The sequence below is a fragment of the Physella acuta genome, unplaced genomic scaffold (assembly GCF_028476545.2).
Source record: "Physella acuta isolate Inbredline_101_S28 unplaced genomic scaffold, ASM2847654v3 ptg000738l, whole genome shotgun sequence".
Lineage (NCBI taxonomy): Eukaryota > Metazoa > Mollusca > Gastropoda > Physidae > Physella > Physella acuta.
This window is the reverse complement of record NW_026732256.1, coordinates 724,538-748,756: the sequence shown is the minus strand read 5'-3', so window position 1 is coordinate 748,756 and position 24,219 is coordinate 724,538. Positions and strand designations below refer to the sequence as shown.

General features: G+C 34.3%; 4 protein-coding genes across 4 annotated transcripts in view; 1 reads left to right on the top strand and 3 right to left on the bottom strand.

Annotated features, from left to right (window-relative positions):
* Positions 1 to 24,219, bottom strand: part of LOC131950116 (uncharacterized) — an 89,883-nt gene that overhangs the window by 54,432 nt on the left and 11,232 nt on the right. The gene's annotated exons all lie outside the window — the stretch shown is intronic.
* LOC131950117 (uncharacterized) overlaps positions 1 to 24,219 on the bottom strand; it is a 45,802-nt gene that overhangs the window by 10,567 nt on the left and 11,016 nt on the right. The gene's annotated exons all lie outside the window — the stretch shown is intronic.
* On the bottom strand, positions 3,736 to 17,266 carry LOC131950119 (uncharacterized). The gene is made up of 8 exons (XM_059312159.1): positions 17,130 to 17,266; positions 10,138 to 10,348; positions 8,483 to 8,701; positions 7,934 to 8,017; positions 7,212 to 7,490; positions 5,890 to 6,186; positions 5,045 to 5,142; positions 3,736 to 4,898 (listed from the first exon to the last, which is right to left on the bottom strand). Exons 1-7 carry the CDS (start codon positions 17,232 to 17,234, stop codon positions 5,066 to 5,068), a joined length of 1,272 nt encoding a protein of 423 aa, XP_059168142.1. The 5' UTR covers positions 17,235 to 17,266; the 3' UTR covers positions 3,736 to 4,898; positions 5,045 to 5,065.
* LOC131950121 (uncharacterized) lies at positions 12,860 to 13,722 on the top strand. Its single transcript, XM_059312162.1, has 2 exons — positions 12,860 to 13,157; positions 13,260 to 13,722. Exons 1-2 carry the CDS (start codon positions 12,899 to 12,901, stop codon positions 13,556 to 13,558), a joined length of 558 nt encoding a protein of 185 aa, XP_059168145.1. The 5' UTR covers positions 12,860 to 12,898; the 3' UTR covers positions 13,559 to 13,722.

The following is a 24,219-nucleotide window of genomic DNA, read 5'->3' as shown; positions in this document are numbered from 1 at the left end:
TGGGGAGGGGAATGGGTAGGCTGAAATGAAATGTGTTTTTTTTAAGAGGGGAAGGGTTCCGATTTCAATTGATGATGACGGGATGAGATGGTGGGTGGGGGGGGGGGGGGAGAGAGAAATGTAAATTCAACACAATGTACTGGTTGAGGTTGATTATGTTTATGGACAACATATAGGCTAAATATGAGACAACGTTAAAAATATAAAATGAGAAAATGGCTAGCTCTAGAGTCTAAAAATTTGGTATCTTAGACAGATAATACAACAGACGAGGAAGCCATTTTTTTTGTACCTTGTTTTATTCTGAATCGGAAACGGAACATTACATGCAAGGGACATCACTCAAACATTATAAGAGTAATACAAGAAGAGTGAGTTCCCCTCAATATAAAGCTCAATATATTACATAATTAAATTCAGTGGCGTTACTAGGTCGTCTGGCTTCTTCTTTGGTTATTTGGTTATTGCTGGTCAGTGTTTCTTTTAGGGTGTAAGGGCTGGGGAGAGAGCCTAAAACTTTCAACGGGTATGGGGAGGTAGAACCGACTTAAATTAATTCCCAGTGTGTGTGTATGGGGGGGGGAGGAAATGAGAGGGGCTGAGGGTGTGGGGGGACACTAGTACAAATATTTTATATACTTGATATATATATGTATATATATATATATATATATATATATATATATATATATATATATATATATATATATATATATATATATATATATATATATTTCTATTTCGTCCAGGGAGGGGGTAGATTTGCTTCCTGGGAGAAGTTTTGTCACTCGACGTTGGAGATAACTCCGATCAATATGCACTCACGCGTTTCACACCCGTCAATTGACCGCTACAGATCTTCACATTGTCTCCAGTCTAACGATCATGTCATGCGCCGCTTTAGCTAACGTCCGGCAATCGATACTGCCTCTGCGTATCACACCTGACAATTGACCACCACATGTCCCCACGTTGACTCTCGTCTTACAATCAGGCTTAGGCGACAATGTCTCCCAAAGGTCAACGTAATCGTGTCTGCCGTCCACCTACACGTCATGAGTAATAATTCTACCGTGACTTCCAGCGCATAGTGGGTCGAGTCGGTAAAGCTCATGGTTGCTAAACCGAAAGATCTCGAGTTCGAACCCTCGGGCAGATGAGGCTTGTTATTTGTGGACAGCCACTCTTCTAGGAGAGACAACTCTAAAATTAAACAACTGCTGCTTGTAGTTTGTTCTTGGTTGGACAAAGGCTATGGAAGCAAATCCAAAAAGAAAAGCAGGCTGAAATGGGAGTCAATGGCCTCAATGGCGCATAACCAGTTGACACGTATCCTTAATTGTGATGGGGGGGGGGTGGTCGAGTCGGCAAGAAGCTCATGGTTGATGCATTCGAAAAAGTCTCGTGATCAAACCCTCTGGCAGATATGGCTCGCTCCATTCCATCACTAAATATTAAGAACGAAGTAGTCCAGTGCATGTCCAAACTCAACTTAAGACATAACTCACCGCAGAGTTTCTTCCAGGTATAACTTTGGGAGGTGGGGGGGGGGGGGTTGATGGGTTCGGTATAGGCTAAAGTAAAAATAGTAGAGCAATAATGTGAGGTCATAATGATGCTCATGACTTTGTAAAATATTTTAAAAGCTGTCATACTATTGGTGGCCAATTTTACACTAAATGTGATTGTGATATAGGCCTATATTGCAAATGTGATGCTACTTAACACAAAATGTGAAACATTTAACCCACCACCAATACAACACACTCCAATGAAAAAGAGGAGGTGGGTGGTACGAATATTGTTGTTAAGTTTCTAATTTGGTGGACATAAGGAAAACTTTCATAGAAAATTTCAATTGTATTGCACTACTATAGATTATATACGTTTTAATTAAAACAACACAACACTTTGTAGTTTAGAAAATATTTTAATGCTTATGGTAATTAAAAAAATAAAATATCGTAATAGTATTTTAATTGAGAATGATTGACTTTCTAGACATGTTTTTTTACACAACTAGTCAGGTAGGCCTGTATGGTGTCAGCTTTCTGACTTGACAGCTTTACTATATCCAACTAGTTAGGTACACAGTAATAAAAGCAATTTATGACTCAAATTGTTGATATGAAGGTCAATAAACCAGTTTAATTCAAATATTTATTTTGTTAAAATATATTTAAAATCAATACTTTGAACATTTCTTACTGGCTAATTTTTGTATAATATTGGAATTTTTTGTTCTGCCACTTTGTTTTTTGCAATCAAATTATATAAATAAATAAAAATGTAAATATTATGTTTGTCAAAAAAAAAATTGTTTGACAGACAAATTTCCTTCGTCATGTTTAAAGACAAATATTTGCAAATCAGATACCCTTTTATAATCACATCATTTGTATCGAAATGTATGCGTTTAATTGTTAAAGCTTGAAAGTAGAAAGTATAAACGGAATATTACTGACAACATAAAATAAATTAATAGAAAAAAGCCAGTTTTATTATGCGACTAGATAAATGTAAAACCAATTTAAAATCAATACAAATTTAAAGATGTTTAAATGTAATTTTAGTGAAAACAAATAATATTTTCTTGGCCTGTCAATTTCTATTGATATTGACATTAATTAACAGTTTTAACATTATTTTTAGACTGGTTATTATTGTTGTGTTAGCTTGCATTAATTAAAAACTAAAAGATAAGTTTTAGAATAGATATTATTTTTGTATTAGCAAGCTATTAACAACTTAAACATTAAATATATATTTGACAGTATCTGTTGAACCAAAATAAGGATGACTAGAACCACTTTGATGAATAGTTTTGAAAAATAAAACTTAATAGTAAGGATAGTCTGGCTCTATAATTTTACTAACAAACAAGGATTTACAGCAGTTTAAAAATTACAAACAATATAAATTAATACAGGTAAACCATTTTGCAATTATAATTAAAAAAGTATTAAGTAACTTTAGTATATTGAATAAAAACACAAAAATAAAGGTACATTTTCTTTAAAGGAATAAGCCCTTCTTAAGGCCCTTCTAAAAAATAAATGTGTTTTGTCATTCATAATCTTTTTTTATAAAATAATCATATATTTTAAACATTTGTAATTAAAAGTTAACAGAAAGTAAACCTCCAAACATTCTAAAAAATGCTTGCAAAAAGACATTCTAGCTTTATTATTACAGTTTCTAGAGTAAAATAATAAAAAAAAAATGTATTAAGCTTAAAAAATGGAATAATAAAATGAATGGGAAGACATGTTACAAACCACAAAGCAAGGTCTGATTCATTGGGCTATTACAGCCTGCAAATCGGGATGGACTGGGCATGCCTCGAGAAGAGGCCAACATAGTGAAGCCATCATAGTGAGGCCAACATAGAGAGGCCGCAATAGTGAGGCCAACATAGAGAGGCCAACATATTGTGGCCAACATAGTGAGGCCAACATAGAGAGGCCAACATAGTGAGGCCAACATAGAGAGGCCACAATAGTGAGGCCATCATAGAGAGGCCAACATAGAGAGGCCACAATAGTGAGGCCAACATAGTGAGGCCATCATACTGAGGCCACAATAGTGAGGCCAACATAGTGAGGCCATCATACTGAGGCCACAATAGTGAGGCCTACATAGTGAGGCCATCATAGTTAGGCCAACATAGTGAGGCCAACATAGTGAGGCTAACATACTGAGGCCAACATAGTTAGGCTAACATAGTGAGGCAAGTCAAGGGCTGGAAAAGAAAAGTTGGCTATCCACAGCAATACTGGTAAAGGAAATTGGAGTGAAGAAAACAATTAGGGTAGCAGAACTTATGTTGACTCGAGAAAAGAGAGCTGCTCATAGACGAATTGGGTAGAGAGGTTAGCTCCCTTTTCTCTCTAACAGCTTTAAAGGTCTAAGTAATTTAAATATTTATTTTTAGCTTCTAAAAAAACACCAAACATACAAATAAACAAAACAAAGACAGTTGGTGAAAAGGGTTAGAGCTGTTGTTCACAGATAGATTTTGGGACTGAAAAGTCATATATATATATATATATATATATATATATATATATATATATATATATATATATATATATATATATATATACATTAAAAAGAAGCTAGAAGCAGTGGATGCTATTTATTAATATTCATAGTATATCTAGTTCAAATGCCTGAGCTGTTGAGGCAACCCATCTTGGTGAAACAACTGCTGCCTTGTTGTTTGTTCGTGGAAAGAAAAAGGCTATGGAAACATATCCAGATAGAAAAGCAGGCTTAAATCAGAGTCGATGGGCCATATGACACATAACACATCGACATGTAATAGGTCTACTTAATATATGTTGGAGGAAATCAAGTCTAATATTTTACTTAAGACTGAAAATTAATAACAATTTTACTTTCTGTATAAAAAAGTAATTAAAGGAAAAGTATTGACACAAGTTGATCTGAAGTCTACTATGAAGCCTTTAAAACTTGTCCCATAACTGACTCTTGATTTTAACTGTGTAATATTTTAAAATACTGATCCATATTAAAAGACATTTGATAAAACACAGATTCACTTAAATTAATTCAACCACATTACATCAGCGCTACACAGAACTTTCAATAATTATTAACTTTTAATTTTAAATGACATCATTTGAAGATTTAACCATTAAAAAAATTGTTAAAATATTATTTAAAAAGATTTTTTGGTAACAAAATTATTAACAGCTAGCTTGAAACAGGTGACTTGAATTACATGAAGTACACCAGTCGTGGGCTGCGTTGAAAGAAATACGGCAATGACACAACTATGTTGATAACTAATGTTACTTGTTACAAGTTACTTGATAACTACATCTAATACAGGGAGAACAAATCCAGTATCCATTAATCCAGAAGTAAATTTTCTGTTGAAAAAAAGATATTGTGATCGAAATATCTAGAGCATTTTTAAAGTAGAATGACTTGTATGTAAAAATGAATTAAACTTTCTATACTAATACTAAGACTTTAAATTAGAAAAAAACTAAGGTCATTAAAAAATATCTCTTACCAAAAATGATGAAAGTAAATTTCAAGCAAACTTCCACATTAGAGCCCACATGAACATTGCCAAGACACCGTAAGAAGACATCAGCTTGTTGGAGGAACCTACAAGAGGAATTAAAAATTAAAAAAATTAAAAATATCATGAGAGTACAATATGTCAATGTTCAAATTGAATGCATGTTATTATACAATATAGGTTTATCAAGTTAAACATTGATTTTCAACAATAATGATTTCTTCCTCTTGTAATTTTTACATGTTTTTATCTGCAGAAGTCATTACGAAAAAACTATTTATGTTATTCTGTATTAAAGTAAAAGTAAAGATTCCTGTTTAGACTTATGATAGCGATAGCTTGGACAGATGAAATAGATTTCTTATGTTTCTTGACCTCTACATGTGAAGGGAAAGAACAATGCCCAGCCGCCTTTACTTTCCTTAACGAGAGTTAGATACCCATTATAGATGGGCAGATTCAGGGATGTACCATTGACTTGAACCTGGATTCAAACTCAAGACTTTCAGATTAGCAGTTTAGTGCTCTACAGCTAGGCCTACATTTATAAATTAATAGTCAAATATGTTCAAAATTTGAGGAATATCAGAAAAAGAAATTTTGAAAAAACTGCTACTTCCTATATATGTAGGAAATTGGTATGCATAATCAATCATGTTAAAAGTCTACACTAGAAACTAGTTATGATATTTGTAAAAGTGCAAAAATGATTAGGTTTATTTTATGGTACCTACATCTTTATCTTTTCATCTGTTGGGACTTGCTCACACAGTACATAATGATGCATTTTTGCTTTTAGTTTTTCATTAAAACAAAATAAAATAAAAACTAACCTTTGACAATATTGAAATTGTAGCTGAGGTCTTCACCAACTCCATTTCCAACAACAAGTTTGTACCAGCCTAAGTGTTTGTCTTCAGCTTTGTTGAACACAACACTGACATTCCCAATGGGGCCAGTAGTGTTGCTGTATACCACAGTAAAGTCTGTCATGTTGACATCACTTTGTTTTTCCAGCTTTAGCTTGGTGGGTGCTGGGTAGCCAATCAGTTGGATGTTGACCACAGCCCTAGTGCCCAATAGCACACTGTACTTGGCAGGTGTATTTTGGTCATAGATCTCTTGGGGACCTGGAAATAAAATTACATTTTAGCCAAATAAACAGGTAATATAGTTGATTGAAATGTAAAGATGGCCAAAAGACTGTTAATTCGTAAATATTGCTTGGAATGGACCCAAACAAATTTTTTTTACCAGTATTTTCTTCAAGCCTAGTCAGACAAACTATGACTGGCTGTAACAGAAATTAAGAGTTTCTGAAAACCCCTCTTTGTGGTAATTTGTATTCAATGCTTTGCAGATAAAATAGTTTTACAATTTTTTAAACCGCACAGCAATGTATATTTACATTTAAAAAATTGTAATAAACAACAATATTTTTTTTTATTCTTTAAAATTTTGGTTGAGGTACCAAAAGTATTAAAATAAAACTCATTTGTTTTAATAATACTGCACTCTATATATAATATATTTAACGGGATATTTGAAACTATTCCCACTGTGGTCCATTATACTGGCGATACAGCAATATAATCTATATTTTTTTTTAGATAAATCATTGAATTTTTTTTTTAAATTTAATATTAATATACAACACATAAACATTTATAAACATATTTTATCTTGGATTTAGTTTAGGTATAAATTTAATATAACAAAATATAATAAAATTGATAAACTGCATTTGTTTTAATAATACTGCACCCTATATATAATATATTTAATGGGACATTTGAAACTATTCCCACTGGGGTCCGGCAATACAGCAATATAATCTATATTTTTATTGATTAATTATTTTAAATTTTTTTTATAACTTTAATATTAATATACAACACATAAACATTTATAAACATATTTTATCTTGGATTTAGTTTAGGTATAAATTTAATACAACAAAATATAATAAAATTGATAAACTGCATCCTTACCTCAATGTGTTTTAATACTAGCAGAATTGCTTTAGCATTTTTACTTTTTTGTTACCCCTGTTCTTCCCATACAATCAAGTAAGCTGGATAGCTTTAGATTATTATATTAGGACAAAACCTTACAGGAAAATAAATAAACTTATAAGGACAAAACAAAAACTCACAGCGCATGTACACGTTGATGTATTTGGTGTCAGCCACTGGGAAGCCTTGGCTACTAGCTTGACATGAATATTGTCCAGCTTTTTCACAGTCTGTCATTTTTACGAATGTAATTAGTCTGTCATATAGGTTGTAATTATGCTGTTTTCCATTTTGTACCAATGCTACTTTGGATATGGGATCTCCTTTAGCAGAGCAGTTAAATACAAGCGTTGAGTTCAGGTCTACCACAATATCTGTGTTTGTGCCATTTACAGTGAAGGATGTTATTTTTGGTGCCGCTGAGGAGTTAATAAATATTTATAGTTATATAGCTGGCATTGAAAGATGATTTTATTTTTAAAAGCACTATACTGTAAATATTTTAAACTAGAATTTACAGGTGATATTTTTTTCCACTATGAAGATAATAAATATTTACACTTGTCATTTAAAAGATGATAGTGGTAATGTTTTTTAATGGATGATATTGTTGGCAACAAGTTGGAGATATAGGATTTTTATAATATTTTAAATTGTTAGTAATGTCATGCTCTATATTATAATTATTTTTCAAAAACGCAACGTATTACCTAAAAAAATCATTGTGTTATAATAATATAAAACTAATTTTATTATAATCAATATTATACATTAGTAGCAAATACTACATCATTTTTTAACGGTTTTTCATCCTGTGTAGTAACAACAAGTAAAACATTTTAACAAGTAAAACAAAACATACTCGCCAAATTAGGGGAATATGATAAAAACGTTCTTGTTCCACCCAAAAGAGTCACCGGTGCACAGAAAAATATTTTATATTTGTCTGTAGAGAGAAAATTTCAATGTTCCATGATCTGTCAAAATATAAATAATCCTTTTTTTAAAACTATATAAGGCATAAATGAATCCTTATTGAGTTTTCTATAAATTGTAATTAGAATACAATTTTTCTAAAAACACATAACTTGGAATGATTGATTGAAATCTGCATCTTACAACTTACTTTTATTAATGCAGAAAAGTGTATTGATGCAATTTAAATCTTGTTTTTGCTTATTTTCTAAACACTGTAGGTTTAACAATAAATAATAACATCAAAAGAATACACACGTTTGATTATTGATGTGTAGATTGAATTCAGTAAAAGTGTTTGCTTATAAGAATAGTTTGTATTAGTTACTATGTGATCATGGCTTCTTACAACTACAATATGATATACGATAGCAATGCATCTATTCAGCATATAAATCAGATTTATAAGCTTTTAAATTTGCAAAGTTCACCTTACCAACATCTTCATATGAAACGTTCAGCATTGTATTCTGAGTTCCGGTAACAGGTTTTGTCAAATTTGTGATGACTTCCACCAGTCCATTAAAGTACCAGCCAGCATAGCCTTCAGTGCCTGGGTTGGTCATGTTGCATGTGCAGGTCCTAGTTTCTCCAGGATACATGGGCTTAGAATCCTGGGATTTGCATGTAGGGCTCAAGTCTACAGACGGCAACGCTGGAGGAGATAGACTAAATGAGTAAATTTCATGTTGTATACAGGTTTTTCTTTTGCAGTAAATACATTAAAACATACTTTTAACGAAATGAACATCGTTGTCGAATATTATAGCATTCAATCCTAATTCAAAAGTCCCGAGTTCAAATCTCAGCCTTCTGTCAGTGACATCACTGCGTCCACCCATTACTGGTGGTTTCTTCACTCAACTATGTAAGAATAAAGGCAGCTGGGCCAATTACTAATCATAAGATCCCTTCGCATGCTTATGGCATGGAAACTGATGAACTGTACTTCATCAAACCCTTTGTCAGTAAGTCGAAAAAGGTACTTTTTATCCACTTAACTTGGCATAAGTTTTGGCATAGCCTAAGAGTCGAGTGTTAGTATGCTAATCCAAAAGTCTAGAGTTCGAATCCGTGTTTAAGTCAGTAGAGTGTATCGACTGTGCATTGTGCTGACTACACAATCCCTTTATTTCATTTTTTCAATCCCTTTATCACATTCTAAAATATCGGTAGGGTGGACAAAACTTTCGATTTGCACCCCCCTCAAACTTTTGATTTGCACCCCCCCCCTCAAATTTTCGATTTGCACCCCCCTCTCAAATTACGATTTGCACCCCCCTCAAACTTTCGATTTCCATCCCCTTCAACCTTTCAATAATGTTTATGAAAAAAATTCTGTCTCTATCGAGACAGTGAGAGGCGGGCACATACGAATCGTTCGGCGGTTGCCATGGCGCCCGCGGGCACGGGGTTGGGAACCCCTGATCTAAATCAACTGCTGTGTGATATTCAAGATATTATTTAGATACTATAGTTATTTAAATTTTATATTAAAAAATATTTAATAAAATATTACTCAAGTAACCGCTCATTTGTGTGAGAGATACTGATTATATGCATGGTTATTATGTGCATAAAAATATTCATCAATAGCTAGTGCTGTTCTTCTTTAACATGCCAGTAGTAGTCTTTATCTGCTGCAACTCACCTATCTCTGTCGCAAATATAATCCCAATCTACTTGAATCAAATCTATTCAACACTAACAATAATCCAAGACTTAAAAACTGCACTACTTAAACCTCGAGCCTTGACTTACTCTGATTATTGACTTAACCCCACTACTAACACGATCTACTGTCCGTCTTTCTTTTTTTCTCCTGACCAGTGACTGGTCATTTTACTTCTTACATTGGTCGTTCTAAAAGTCTTTCTATTGATTCCTACCTGCTGACCAATGGCTTCCTATAATAATTTTTAACTCTTATCCTTGACCTGTTTCTAATTGCTGCCCTCTTATGCGTCACCAAAATGTACAAATTGAAACTACACCAACACAATAAATTAGTGTGGAGTATTTTGATATCTGAAACTAAAACAAAATTTCTATATGTCATGGTACTTATTTTGAAATTAACTAAATACTTACTATATTTTACACTTAAAAATGATGAGCTGTTTTTAACCTGAATGACATCTGAGCCATTTATGAGTTCCATGTTTACAGAATACGAATGCCATCCTGCAGTTAAGTTTTTAAATGAAACAGTCAGGATGCACTTGTCCATGTAGATGGGTGTGCTGGATTGTACTGCTTCACTGATGTAGGACACACTACCTGCGGCATGCATCTCAACACCCTACAGAGATTTTTTTTGGCATGAAATTTTTAAACAAAAGCTTTGGGCGCAATATTTAAAAAATAATAAAGCCGAGACCCTTAGTTAAGATAGTAGATGTATTGTTTTATTGAAAATTGTGTAATTCTACTCAGATTCTTTAGAGGTAGATTAAAACATAGGTGAATTTTGGGATGACGAGGGTGGGTGGTAGGGACTAGACTGCTAACTTAAAACTCTCACATTGGGAATACAGACTCGAATCTATAGGATATCACCAGGTCCGCTCAGCTCTGATGGGTACCTATATCATGCTATAGAAAGAAATCGTGGAGGGGCATTGTGCCATTGTGCTGACCACCATATCCCATCATACACCATGGTAACAGAAACTGGTGAACTCCACATTGTTTGCTCACTTTGATCACTAGGTTTGGAGGGGCAACCAGAGGCGTAGCGACCCTTACCGGCACCACCCCCCTCGAACTTTTTATTTGCACCCCCCCCTCGAACTTTTCATTTCCACCCCCCCCCCCCTCAAACTTTCGATTTGCACCCCCCTCGAACTTTTCATTTGCACCCCCCTCCTCAAACTTTCCATTTGGCGCCCCCCCCCCTAAGATCGGCGCCCGGGGACATATGTCCCTCCCCCCCCTCGCTACGCCTCTGGGGGAAACTTCAAAGGAGCAATATCTAAAAAAAAAAACATCAACTACAAAAATAAAAAATAAAATGAGGCAAAAAAAAAAAAAGAAAAAAAAGGAGAATGTGAAGAAATGAACTAGAGAAATTTTAGTAGGAGAAATACTAAAATTAAAAAAAAATCAGCAGAGGATGGGTTTTATGATGTGCACTTTAATAGGGTAATTTGGAGTCAATGAATGTTGGTGCAATAGTTATGATGAATGCATGTAATGAAAGATAGTGTGGTAGAAAATGGTTGCTGTGGAATGCAAGGGAGTGTTTACTTCCGGAATTGATGTCAACTTTCTTTCATAGTTTTTAGTGTTTTTATTCACTATTTAATCCAAATAAATCTAAGGGAAGTACTACTCATCCATTAGGGTTGAGAATGTAGTTTAATACTAATTTACTAGCCGGTTCTTATTGTGATATTTTAAGTTTTTATATTATTGTCTCATCCATTGTTAAAATGTAAACCGGATATCTATATTCTTAGTTGTTGTAGATCTACTGATGATTCGTTTTCTTTTTCATCTATTTCTACTGATGTCAGCATGATATTTTAATTTTTACTGGTGAGTGAAAATGTTAGGGACTGGCGTTGTCACCAGAGGCAGCAGAGCTAAGAAGTATCGTTTAAATAAAGAAAAAGCGATATCAAAAAAGATTGCTAACATTTGTGCAGCGGATGATATTCATTTTCAAAAGAAAGATGGAGGACAATGCGTTATCATTGCATTTAGAAACTCAATTAGCTATGAAAAAGTAAAAAGAATATTCAAAACTAAATATGCTGGTGTTGTTGAGGAAAGAAGGGATGATGATGGCGCCAATGTTGAAGATATTTATAAATTACCAGGGCTGTCTGTCCATCTGTACCACACGAATAACAAAATTATGGTACAGGGAAAATCTAACGTTGTGTCTGTTTGGGTGGATTCGGAATTTTGCTGTATTCTAAATAACCTAATTACAACAGACAAAGCTGTCGACATGCCTCTACCCATGTCGCCGCCACTATCACTGTCACCACCACCTTCACTGTCCCCACCCAGAGTATTGGAGCTACCCATTTCACAGCCCATGATTATGTCTGCTTCCAACAGTGACAATCAATGTGCAGAGGATACGATCAATACCAATCCGTTAGATTGTGTAACACCTATAAATAACTATACATTTTCATCAAACCTATCTCAACCAACTGATTTGCTTAGTCCAAAAATATCATTTCTTCAAACCAAACAACTGGATAATAACTTAAGATCGTTTATTCTTAACGAGATCACCTGTGTTAAAAAAGCTTTTAAAGCGGAGAAATTGCTGTTTAACAGCCAACTAGAACAACTCCGAGTCGAAAACGCAGTCTTAAGGGATGAAGTCAAGAGACTATCTAATGAAGTGCATAGCTGCAAAGATATACACGTTAACCTTAAGAAGCGTTTGATTGATCAAGAAAATATTTCTGCGTCACTAAAGAAACTCCTCACAACCAAGAATCCCTCTTGCAGCACAATATCCACCTCAACATGTGAGGATAATCAACAACAACTAATAAATGATACAAAAATCACATCGGCAGGCATCATGCAAGAAGCTCCGTTCCCAATCCCTGTTAAAATTACACAACGTGATGACAGAGCGCGAATCAAACCATCGGAACATTCGAGTCCCAGCACCCTGCAACGACCACGAACTAAAAGCAATTCTACACAATACAGCGTCCCAACGGTCAAGGCTGTTCATGTCCCTGTTGTCCAACGCTCTACTCACTATGCCACTAATAGAGATAGCACACATCATGTCGCCGCCCCCTACACCAACCAAACAACGAAACACCATCTGATCCTTGGTGACTCTACACTTAAAGGTCTCCATCCTGATATAATGGCCACGGATCATTACGAGCGTGTATCGGTAATAGCGCTGCCTGGGGCAAATTTTGAAAAAATTAGGGACGTTATTAGTAGCCGATCACGTGACTCTAATACCACAACTGTAACCTTACATTGTGGTGTCAACGACAGTCTATCAAACGTCAGGCTGTCACAAGCTAATATGCTAGAAATTGTGAGAAGTATCACTCACAAATTTCCCAACGCAACAATCCGATTTTCATCCATCGTACCCCCATGTCGGGGCAAGGGTAGGCAGTTGATAGATATAAATAATAGATTTTTACAGTCTTTCTGCATTAGTTATAAATACTGTTTTATAAACAATACACCTTTTTTCACTGCGAAGTCAGGTGCCCCGAGACAACGCTTGTACAGTGACAGTATTCATTTGACTAAAATTGGAAGCAGCATTCTCGCTAAAAATATAAAGTATCCCCAAAGAGCCGTCAGCTTAACAGATAAAGACCATGTGCAACTTTCAAACGTAAAAGGTACAACGTCTGATTTGGTTTCGACTGTTGATTTGCTTCCAACAATATCTTCAGATCAATTGAACTCTAGCCCAGGCTTACATCACTTAATGGGCTTTAGCCCTTTGTTGCTTCATCAAGCTCTAATGTTGTCGCTTAAGCGCCTTCCTGGAACCTAACTTTTTTTCACTTACTATTTACTAGTTTAGCTCACTGTACTATTTTAATTATAGTGAAGGCAGTGTGAAGAGCAGCGAGTGTTTGTTTATTGGATGACAAAGCGTGTAATTGTAAGACAATTATATTGATTCTGTTTAATTAGTTCATTATATTGATTTTTGTTTATAACATCTCTTATTCATTGATATTTTATTATCTTTTATGCATTGTCTATTTTCATCATCCTGGCCCTCACAAAGTGGGCTAAAATTGGGCCATTTAAATATTTTCCACATATTTAATAAACACCATGAAGTTCTAAAAATTTTAAACAATTCCAACAATCCTTTCCATATCTTTGGTTTCTCTGAAACTCGATTACAATCTTTTATAAATGATGTTGAGATATCCGTCTCTGATTATAACCTAATACGCCGAGACCCATCCTTACACAAAGAAACTGGCCTTTGTGTCTATGTCCACTCCTCAATTCGTTTCAAGTACAGGATGGATCTGTCAACGGACAATATAGAATGTATTTGGATTGAACTCGAAAAAAGCAAAAACCATCCGGCAATTTTAATTTGCTTCCTTTATAGAAATCCCTGTGAAAACATGGATTGGTATGATCGTTTTTGCTCCATGATGGATACCGTTTTATCTACTAACAATGAATATATCATATTGGGAGATTTTAATATAAATTTATTAAAACCTCAAGGATATTGGCAAGATATTATTGATTCTTTGAATCTTAAGCAATTTGTGCACACGGCTACCAGGGTAAATGATAAATCAAGTACAATAATTGACCACATATACGCATCACCTGACTGCAACCTAATAGAGGTATGTGTCCCCTCTTGTGGTGTTAGTGACCACTTCCCTGTTTGTTGTACTTTTTCGACAAAAAGATTATGTGTACCTTCGCGGCAACACATAACTATAAGTTATCGCTCTTTTAGAAAATTTAATGAAAATCTTTTTCTTTCGGATTTATTGGCTGCCCCCTTCTGCAATGTATACAATTATAACTGTCCCGATCTTGCCATTTCTGAATGGCTGCGTATTTTCTATACTATATATGACAAACATATTCCTAAAATCTCTAAAAGAGTTAAGACTACATACAAACCTTCTTGGTTTAACAACAATATCGAATCTGCAATTAATAAAAGAGACTGGCTTAAACGTTATGGAACTTCTGAGGACTTTTGTAGGCAGCGAAATTATGTCAAACTGCTCGTGCGTAGGTCGAAGAAGGAATATTTTAATAAGCTGCTGTCAGGCAAACCTAATTCCAAATCTATCTGGACTGCTATAAATCAAATAATTAGAAAAAAACGCACATGTAATACAGCTGGACATTGCCAGATATCTGCTGATGACTTTAACAATCATTTTATATCATCTGTAGCGCTCAACACAGATGCTGATTACACAATCAGTGAGGAGCTTAAAAATTTTTGTAATTCTGCTCACCGTGGTAGGACAGAGCTGATCATTCCGCTTCTCACTGTTCATGAAGTTTATGTTAGCCTAAGATCTCTTAAACCGTCTTCAACAACTTCGTTTGATGATATTTCTAATAATGTATTGAAGATTTCAGCTCCAATAATTTCCGAAGTTTTAACCTATGTCTATAACCTCTGTATTGCCAAGCATTATTACCCGACACATTTTAAGCATGCTAAGGTTATACCACTACACAAAAAAGGTAACATCCAAGATGCTAATAACTACAGGCCAATTTCTATACTTTCTTCCCTCTCCAAGCCACTAGAAATACATATAAACAAATGCATTTCATATTACCTAGAAAAGTTCAAGCTTTTCCATAGTAATCAGTCTGGGTTTAGAAAGTTTCATTCTTGTCACACTGCTCTGATTAAGATGAATGAAAACTAGCTTATAAATATTAACAAAAACCTACTATGTGGCTCGCTGTTTGTCGATTTCAGAAAAGCCTTTGATTCTATTGATCACACCATACTTCTTAAAAAACTAATTCCATACAAATTCCACGACTTTACAGTTAGGTTACTTCACTCCTTTTTATCTAACCGATCTCAACGCGTGTTTCACCTTAATACCATCTCTTCACAGAAATATGTTAATATAGGGGTTCCACAGGGCTCAATCTTAGGTCCTTTACTTTTTTCTTTATACATTAATGATCTTCCATTACATATTGACGCTGGTCAGTGCGAGATGTTCGCTGATGATACTTCTTTGCATGTCTTTGCAGACAGTGCTGAGTCACTCAGTTACAAACTTCAAACATGTGCCAATCAGCTTGCAACTTGGACAAAATTTAACAAAATGAAACTTCACCCCGATAAAACCAAGTCAATGTTTATTACAACTCATCAGAAACGCCTTCGTCTTCCATCCACCGCATTAAACATTACTATAGACAATTCAAACATTGAACAGGTAGACAGTTACAAATGCCTAGGATTGTTTATAGATCACAACCTCACTTGGTCTGACCATATCCATTTTCTAAGAATGTCCTTATTAAAGACAACCTTTCAGTTAGCAAGGATAAAGAACTTTCTCAACTATAGGAGCAGGCTGGTTTTTTATGAGGCTTTTATTCAATCCAGGTTGGATTATGCTTCTGTAGTGTGGAGCGGCAGCTTTATATCTAAGCAGCGTCCTCTTCTTTCTTTACAAAAAAGGGCTATAAAACTGGTTACTGGCTTATCTAGTAGTATGGATTCTTTTCTTACAACTAAAATACTTCCATTAAATAAAAAGATAATATATACTAAATCAATTTTCTTATATAAAATATTCCACGAAACAGCCCCCTCTTACTTATCAGATCTATTTTCTTTTAACATAAAATTAAATCGTCGTCTCAATTTACCATTCCCTTATTCAACCTTTTTCCAAAAACATAGCTTCGCCTACTCTGGTTCTAATTTGTGGAACAATCTTCCTAATAAAATAAAGCTATCTAGATCTGAAAATATATTCAAATCTAAATTAAAACTAAAATTATTTAATGACCTAACTGACTCATTGTAACAATTCTCATTCATCTATTATATTCTCTTTTTTATCTCATTATGTATGATAGCTATGTACCATTGTTTCTTTATTCCACATTTTCAGTGCTATGTGTTACTGCTATGTGTTATTGAATTGCTTTATTTGTTTAAACGGCCAATGTGAAAAAAGGCCTTTGTGCCTACAATTGTAACCGTTGTTTGAATAAATTTGAATAAATTTGAATAAATTTGAATAAATTTGAATAATGTTAGCAATAGTTATATTTGTATCCTGAATTAATGAAACCAGTAGTTGAATAAAAACCTCTAAAGTGGAGAATACTAAGTGATTGTCAAGTCATTATTATTTGTACTGATGTAAAGTGAAATGACTGCGTCTGGTAGTGAGAAACTCATACGAGCTTGATGCTGGAGCTCGAAGTCAAGCCTCTAATACAGCCTTTACAATGAAGAAGTGAAGCAATACATTATACATTGGTGCCCCAATAACTCTTCCAGGATTAAGTATTAGATAAATGAGGAAACTTCAACTAATAAGTAACCAAAAATTACCGGAAATATATCGACATACCTCCAGTGTGATATTAAAATCACAGTTGATATCTAGATACACCATTTCAGCGCCGCACGTAAGTATCTCAACTCTATCTCTCCCAAGTATACCGACTTTGTCCATGTTCGATAACGAAGAGCAATAAACGTTTTCTAGTAAAGCTGAATAGAAAAAGAAAATCATGAAATTTTTTCTTTTTCTATTCTTATTCTAATACTGGGTTTGTAAGAACAATCCACAAATAACCAGGTTGAAGCATTAAATTCCTAATTTTCCTTAAATAGTAGCAACAGTTTGATAAAAAAAATCAGAGCAAATTGGAAATTTGACCCATGTTTAGCAAATAATTCATGGTAAAAATTCAGAGTTATCTTTATCTATCAAAATGCTTCGAGTCGGAGCAAAGAAAAGATAGGCTAATGTTCGTTGAACAAGTCGGGTGGTATACACAGGAAGTGCTGTTATATCTATGTGTTAATCAGTGATCAGATCAATGACAGAAACAGAGATAGCCATTCGCATGGTGTGGTATCTTTCTTTCTCTCTCTCTCTCTCTCTCTCTCTCTCTCTTCCTCCCAGAGTTCCAGAGCAGCTATCTTAGAACTTGCTATCATTTGATAGGGCGTCCTGAATAGCGGGTAAGGGATACTTCTTTATTCATCGTTAAATCGTCAACAGATGCAGCCGCCGGCGCCCCAGCTGTTGCATGACCTGATGCGCCCCGGCCTCTTTGTGAGCACTATAGCGCCTACGTTTGTTTTAAACATTGGGATAGACGATGGATAAGCTGGGACGTTATAGTCATTTGCAAATTTTAACAAGGATTTTTGCCTAGCTCTTCGGTAAGGTTCAATTAGACGCCGGGATATCCAGAAAGATATGGATAGGATAGAGCATTATGGTCGTTCAATGAACTGAATCACAACAGTATAACCCTCTTCTTAACCCGCGGCAAGGCGTAGGGACGGGCACGACAGTTTTAAATAATTTGAACAGAAATTGTATTTAATTAAATGTTTAATTCAATGTTAACTCTAAACTACAGACATTAAATCAGAATTCCTCCTAAAACAGTTGCTGTGTTCTACTAATAAGCTTTGCCTACCGGAGGAATTACATGGATGAAGGGAAGTTATATGTTTAAAAAAACACAAGGAAACAAAAATACTGTGGACAATTTAAAAAAGAAAAAAAAGCATAGTTGGTGGTATGTGTCCACTCACAGTTTAGCTTAATCTTAACAGCAGGGCTGATGTCCACTATCTCTCCACCTGCTGTATCAAGGGTCATTCTGGCTAAAATCTGGTGCTGACCAGGGCCTAGATTCAAAAGTGGAATTTGGAGGCTACAGTTGTTCTGGAAAATTCCATTCACAGGAGTTGAGTGGATTTCAGTAGCATTCTCAATAACAACCAGGTCCTACAAGATATTAAACAATAATTAATTTAAATGATTTGTTCAATGTTATGATAATAAGTTTCTTGCATTTTCTAGACTGCATGAAAACTATAGGCAATGGAAATACAAAGCTGGATTACCAATAAATTATTTTTAACTCTGAAAACATATTTTAATAACTTACCGACACTGACAACTTACAGTAGTGTTAATGTAAAATTTGCAATCCTTCATTTTGTCTGCAGATTCTGATGAACATTTTATAGAGGCTATTCTGTTGTATATGGTTGGCTGGGTGCAGTTGAGGGCTTTCAGTGCAGCTGAAATTTAAGTAAGAATATTTTGTTTTTATTGAACACCAAAAGTTAAATAATATAATATTCTTAAGAACTTAAGCGTGTCACATTTTGTAAAACCACCCCTACAGTTGAAGCAGTGTTTCTTCCAGACTTTTTTCTCCGGGGGGGGGGGGGGGGCACTTGAAATTTTCGTTTGGTGGGGGGGGGGGTGGTAAACTTTCTTCGGGGGGCGGACACTGTTAAAAGTATATATTTTCTATGTAAATTATATAAATTTCATTTCGTTCGGGGGGTGGGGGGGGGGGGGGGATGGGGAGGGTGGTAGAAGAGATGCCTGGAAGAAACTCTGATTTGAAGTAAGACAGTTTTTTTTAGAGAATTCATTTTACATTTGTTTATCAGATAGAAGTATTACAATAATCATTATTATTCTAAAAAATAATTTGATAATATTAAGTTTATGCAAGCCTAATAATATTAATTCTGAAAAATTAATGTCATCCTTAAATAAGAAGAAAGTAGAATCTAGACAGATGTAGATTTAGATCTCTATGAGATGCTATTCATTATCTATAGTTTCCTACTCACCTGTTGTGGTAGTGAATAAGCCTATACTTGTCAGAAATATTGTAATTGCGTTAAACTTTAATCTTGGCATTGTTGAAGTTGTAAATCTTGAAATTTAAAAACAGGGTATAGATAGGACTAAGTTTTAACATTTATTAAAACATTTAATGAAAGTATTAGATCTAGGTTACACAAAGCAGCAGGCAATCTCTTAAAGTAAATTAAATATAAAGAAATATACAACTCACAAACTAGTTGTACTACTTGTACTAGCTTGTGTTGAATTTTCAATAAAATCTAGATTTTTAAAAATTATTTATGTGAAACAAACCTAAAGGCAAAAGTTCTTTTGTACTTGCAAGCCCAGAATTTAACTTGTTTCTTTTAAAAGCAAGTGATAAGCTCTTGCGTCACACAACATTGTAAAATGTTTCAAACATTGAATCTAGGCCAAAGTTTATCACTATGTTACCAGTGGCAGAGGAGTAGGTGGGGTAGGGACTCACCATTACAAGAGAAATCCAATCCATGTTATTGAATGAGGAAAAGCTACAAGGTATTTTATTACAGGTTAATCTTAAGCAACAGTAAGAGTAAACCTGTTGTAGGGCACAAAAAATGATTGCTTAAGAGAAGACTTCATTTTAATATTTGGTTTTATTACAAAATTAATTAGTGCATCTTTTAAGAATTGTTTCTACAACTTAATTGTTACTAGTCCAAACGCAGGGAGATTTATTTCCTCAATAAAATTTGATTTTTTTTATCCCCTGGATGTTTCCAGGTGCAGTTCACACCCCGCCCCGTAACCATAGTGTTCGCATCACAACCCAATAGAAATAAAAGCAAAAGAAAAACTTTTATTAGGTAAAGATATTATCAAATAGGCATCACTATGAATTTATTCAGCTCCATAAAGTTTGGTGCCCTGAATGCGCGGTGGTAGCTTTGTAACTTTTTGCCAAATAATTTGTGTCATGCTAAAAAATCACACACTTGATGCAACACACTTTGGAGGGGGGGGGGGAGAAATTCAGAATTTTGTGATAATGTGTGACAAGGGATAGGGGAGTTTTCAGACAGAAAGTGTGACGTCACACGGCTGCATTTCTAAAAACTAAAAAAAAAATTCTAAAAAGCCCTAGGAGCTGACTTTCAGAGCTACAATTCGTTTATTCTCTTTTTAGAAAGCTTTTTTTTTTTTGTAAATTGTATTGGAAACTAATTAATATAAACATAGGCTTATTCGTCGTTAAATAAATAAATAAATTTAAAAAAAAAATGATATTTAAAATAAATAGAAGCTTTTTAAAAGGATGGTGTAGACTGAGGTGTGACGTTAGTCTGAGGTCTGGATTTCTGTGGCGATGTAAACATTGTTTTAAAAAGCGTTACTTCATTTATGGATGACCCTTGAACAGAACACGCTTTCCATTTATCTTAATTACACAAGCATAATAAATGCATTTATAATCAGGCCTACTGGTTCAATTTGTTGTTTAAATGTTTATGTTTTATCTTGTTCAGTCAGGGTCAAATATAAAATATACTATTTAGTGTGACTTGTACTAGCTTTTAACTCCACATTTCACTATATGAAAAACCAAACAGGATATTTTCGGAAGAGTCTATTATCAAACATTGGTATTACAAATAGGCGGAACACAGTCGAAAGATATCTACACTAGATCTAGGCCTAGATTTAGAAATTCTTGTTAGTCCACTGATGTCAATGGTTTTTACAGTTTGCGCAAAAGATCTAAATTTAGAATCAAAATGATAAGCTGTTGCTTAATAGACCTATTTAAATCTCATTCTGTAAATATAAATCTAGACTGTAGGAACAGTTTTTATTTTAAGAAACCTGGGGCTAGGCCGCTAGATGTATTACAAAAGCTTTAGTATTATTACAAAAAATACAGAACCATATCTTTTTTGAGAAAATAACTTAAGTTTTTTCTTCTTATTCGTGGACAATTATTTTTTAATAGATCTATGATCTATGATATTTGCAGAACTCTTTCAAGGTGATCAGAGATCATGCATGTTATGAGTAATTCGAAATTGTCACGTTTTTTTTTACGTTTTTTAACTCCACCCCTCAACTCATCACAAAAAAAAAAATAAAAAAAAAACACGTTACATCTCAAACTACTATCTTCCCAACCAAAGGGTTTTTGTTTTTTTTAAACATCGATTTTGCTTTCCTAAAATACTAGGTATGGACCTACTGAACTATGTAAACAAAGAGTAGGTATGTTATAGTTCTCAATATTTTGTTAGTTTTCACAAACAGTATTTGTAAATCATGAAATAACAGATAAAAATCAGTTTGTAACAAAACATTTTAAGATATTCTTAAGCGTGACGTCACACTTTCTTAACGCCCCATCCTCTCACACACATGTAACACAATTTGACCCCTCTCCATCCCTTTTCACGGGTGATTGTGATGACGCCTATTATAGTTTTTTATCTTTAAAAAATCATAATATGTCTTTAATAATGTATCGTCATTCTTAACAAATGTATTTAAGTAAAAAATCGCCCAAAATATTTATAAACAAAAATCACATGCTTATGATTCACACGACTACATTGCTTATGAAAACCAAGTATATTTATAACTGGGTGACGCAAATCGACAACTGACAACATTGATTGGTTCGAAGCTTCCGATAAAGCTACCGTATAAAACTCGTACTTTCGCATTTTAGAGAACGTTAAAAAAATTGTAATATATGTATTAAGATTATCTTGCTTATTTTTGGAAAAGCATAATTTATAATTTAAATTTTAGAAACACATGTATGTTTGAAAATATTCAATTTGGGGAGGGGAATTGAAAGGCTGAAACGAAATGTGAAGGCGTTTTTTTTTTGTTTTTTTTTTTACAGAGGATGGGTTCTGGTTTCAAGTTATGATGACGGGGTGAGGAGGAGTTGGGGGGGGGGGGGGGAGAAAAATGTAAATTCAACACAAACAATGTAATGGTTGAGGTTGATTATATTTATAGACAACATCTAGGCTAAATATGAGACAACGTTAAAAATTTAAAATGAGGAAATGGCTAGCTCTTATATAATATAGTGACTGAAAATTTTTAAATTAAAATGTTTCACCTAATTAAATCCATTGGCGTTGCTATGATGAGTGTCAATTTCAGACTTTTTTCTCAAGGGGGGGGGGGGGGGGGAATAGGGATTGAGGTTTGTGGAGGGAGCCTGAAACTTTCAAGGGGTGAGGGGAAGGGGGACAGACTTTATGGGGGGCTTGGTCGTGAAGGGGGCGTGGGGGCTGACACTAGGAAAAATATTTTTATAAACTTTATATATATATATATATATGTATATATATATATATATATATATATATATATATATATATATATATATATATATATATATATATATATATATATATATATATATATATATTTCGTCCAGGTGGGGGGGGGGGGGATAGAATCGCTTCACGGGAGAGGTTTTGCCTCGCAAAGAGCTGTCTGAAAGAAACACACTGCTAATTGTGTTACCCACAATCTTCAATAATTTTACCACCTAAACTTTAATATTTTACGAGGATAAAAATTGTTTTGACCGCATCTCCCGGGCATTTCATTATGACGCTAATTTTTTGATCTATCATAATATGGACGATTTCTGTGAAGTGATGTTGATAGACTACAACATAAAAGAAATCCTATAAATCCCAACTGAATATTATTCATAAAAACATGATTTTTTTAAAAATCTGAAAAAAAATCAAAATAACAAAGTACGATATACTTTATTTGACCATTAGTCTAAGTCTAAGGTAACCCCAGGTAAAAGTTTGTAATAGACACAACTCAAGGAAAAATAAATCCCCAAGTTAGGTGTGATAAAAACCAAAAAAAAGTATATACAAAAAAAGTCTAAAATTAAAATAAAAAAAAAAAACATGACTACGCAAAAACTCCCAGCCAAAATAAGCCGATTACAATCAAAACTGTAACAAACAATACCTTTAGAACATGTCAACCTCAGTACTTTTTTTACATATAGCCTGTACAATGCAAGTATGATGTTAAATTTGTATAATACAAAGATGGTTTTCTATGAGGCTAAATGATAATTATTTTGCTTTGTATAAGATATTAGTATAATAAAAAAAATATCTCACACCTACATTTCGGGAATTTTGCATTCATACTAAACAGAAATGTCTCAAAGTTCTTATTTGTACACAATGCTAATATCCGAAATTCTTGAAGCTAAATAGATCCCATTTTCACAAACTTGAGTTAATTTTTAACGTTGATAACTTGCGCAACTGTTCTTACCTGAGTAAGCCCCGTCCCTGGTAAGTTAGAGGGCCATTATTTAGGCTTGTCTGCCCACCCCTTATTATTTCCTCAGAGAATTGCGAGTTGGGCTCAGTACCGTCACTTGACGTTGGAGATAACGCCGGTCACTATGCACTCACACGTTTCACACCCGATAATTGACCGCTACAGATCTTCACATTGTCTCCAGTTTAACAATCGTGTCATGCGTCACCCGAGCTAACGTCCGGCTACACGGTACTCCCGCCGCGTAGCACACCTGACAACTGACCACTACAGGTCCCCAAGCTGCCTCTCCTCTAACAATCAGGCTGAGGCGACAAAGTCTCCCAATGGTCATCGTAATCGTGTCTGGCGTCCACATGCACGTCATGAGTAATGTCCAAACTCAACTTTAGACATCACTCACCGCGGGTGTTTTCCCATCGTTACGTTTCACTTACGAACCTGCATAGAGCTCATAACCCTTAACGACCGGCATGTGTCGATAACATTTAATTAAAATTCTAGATTTCCC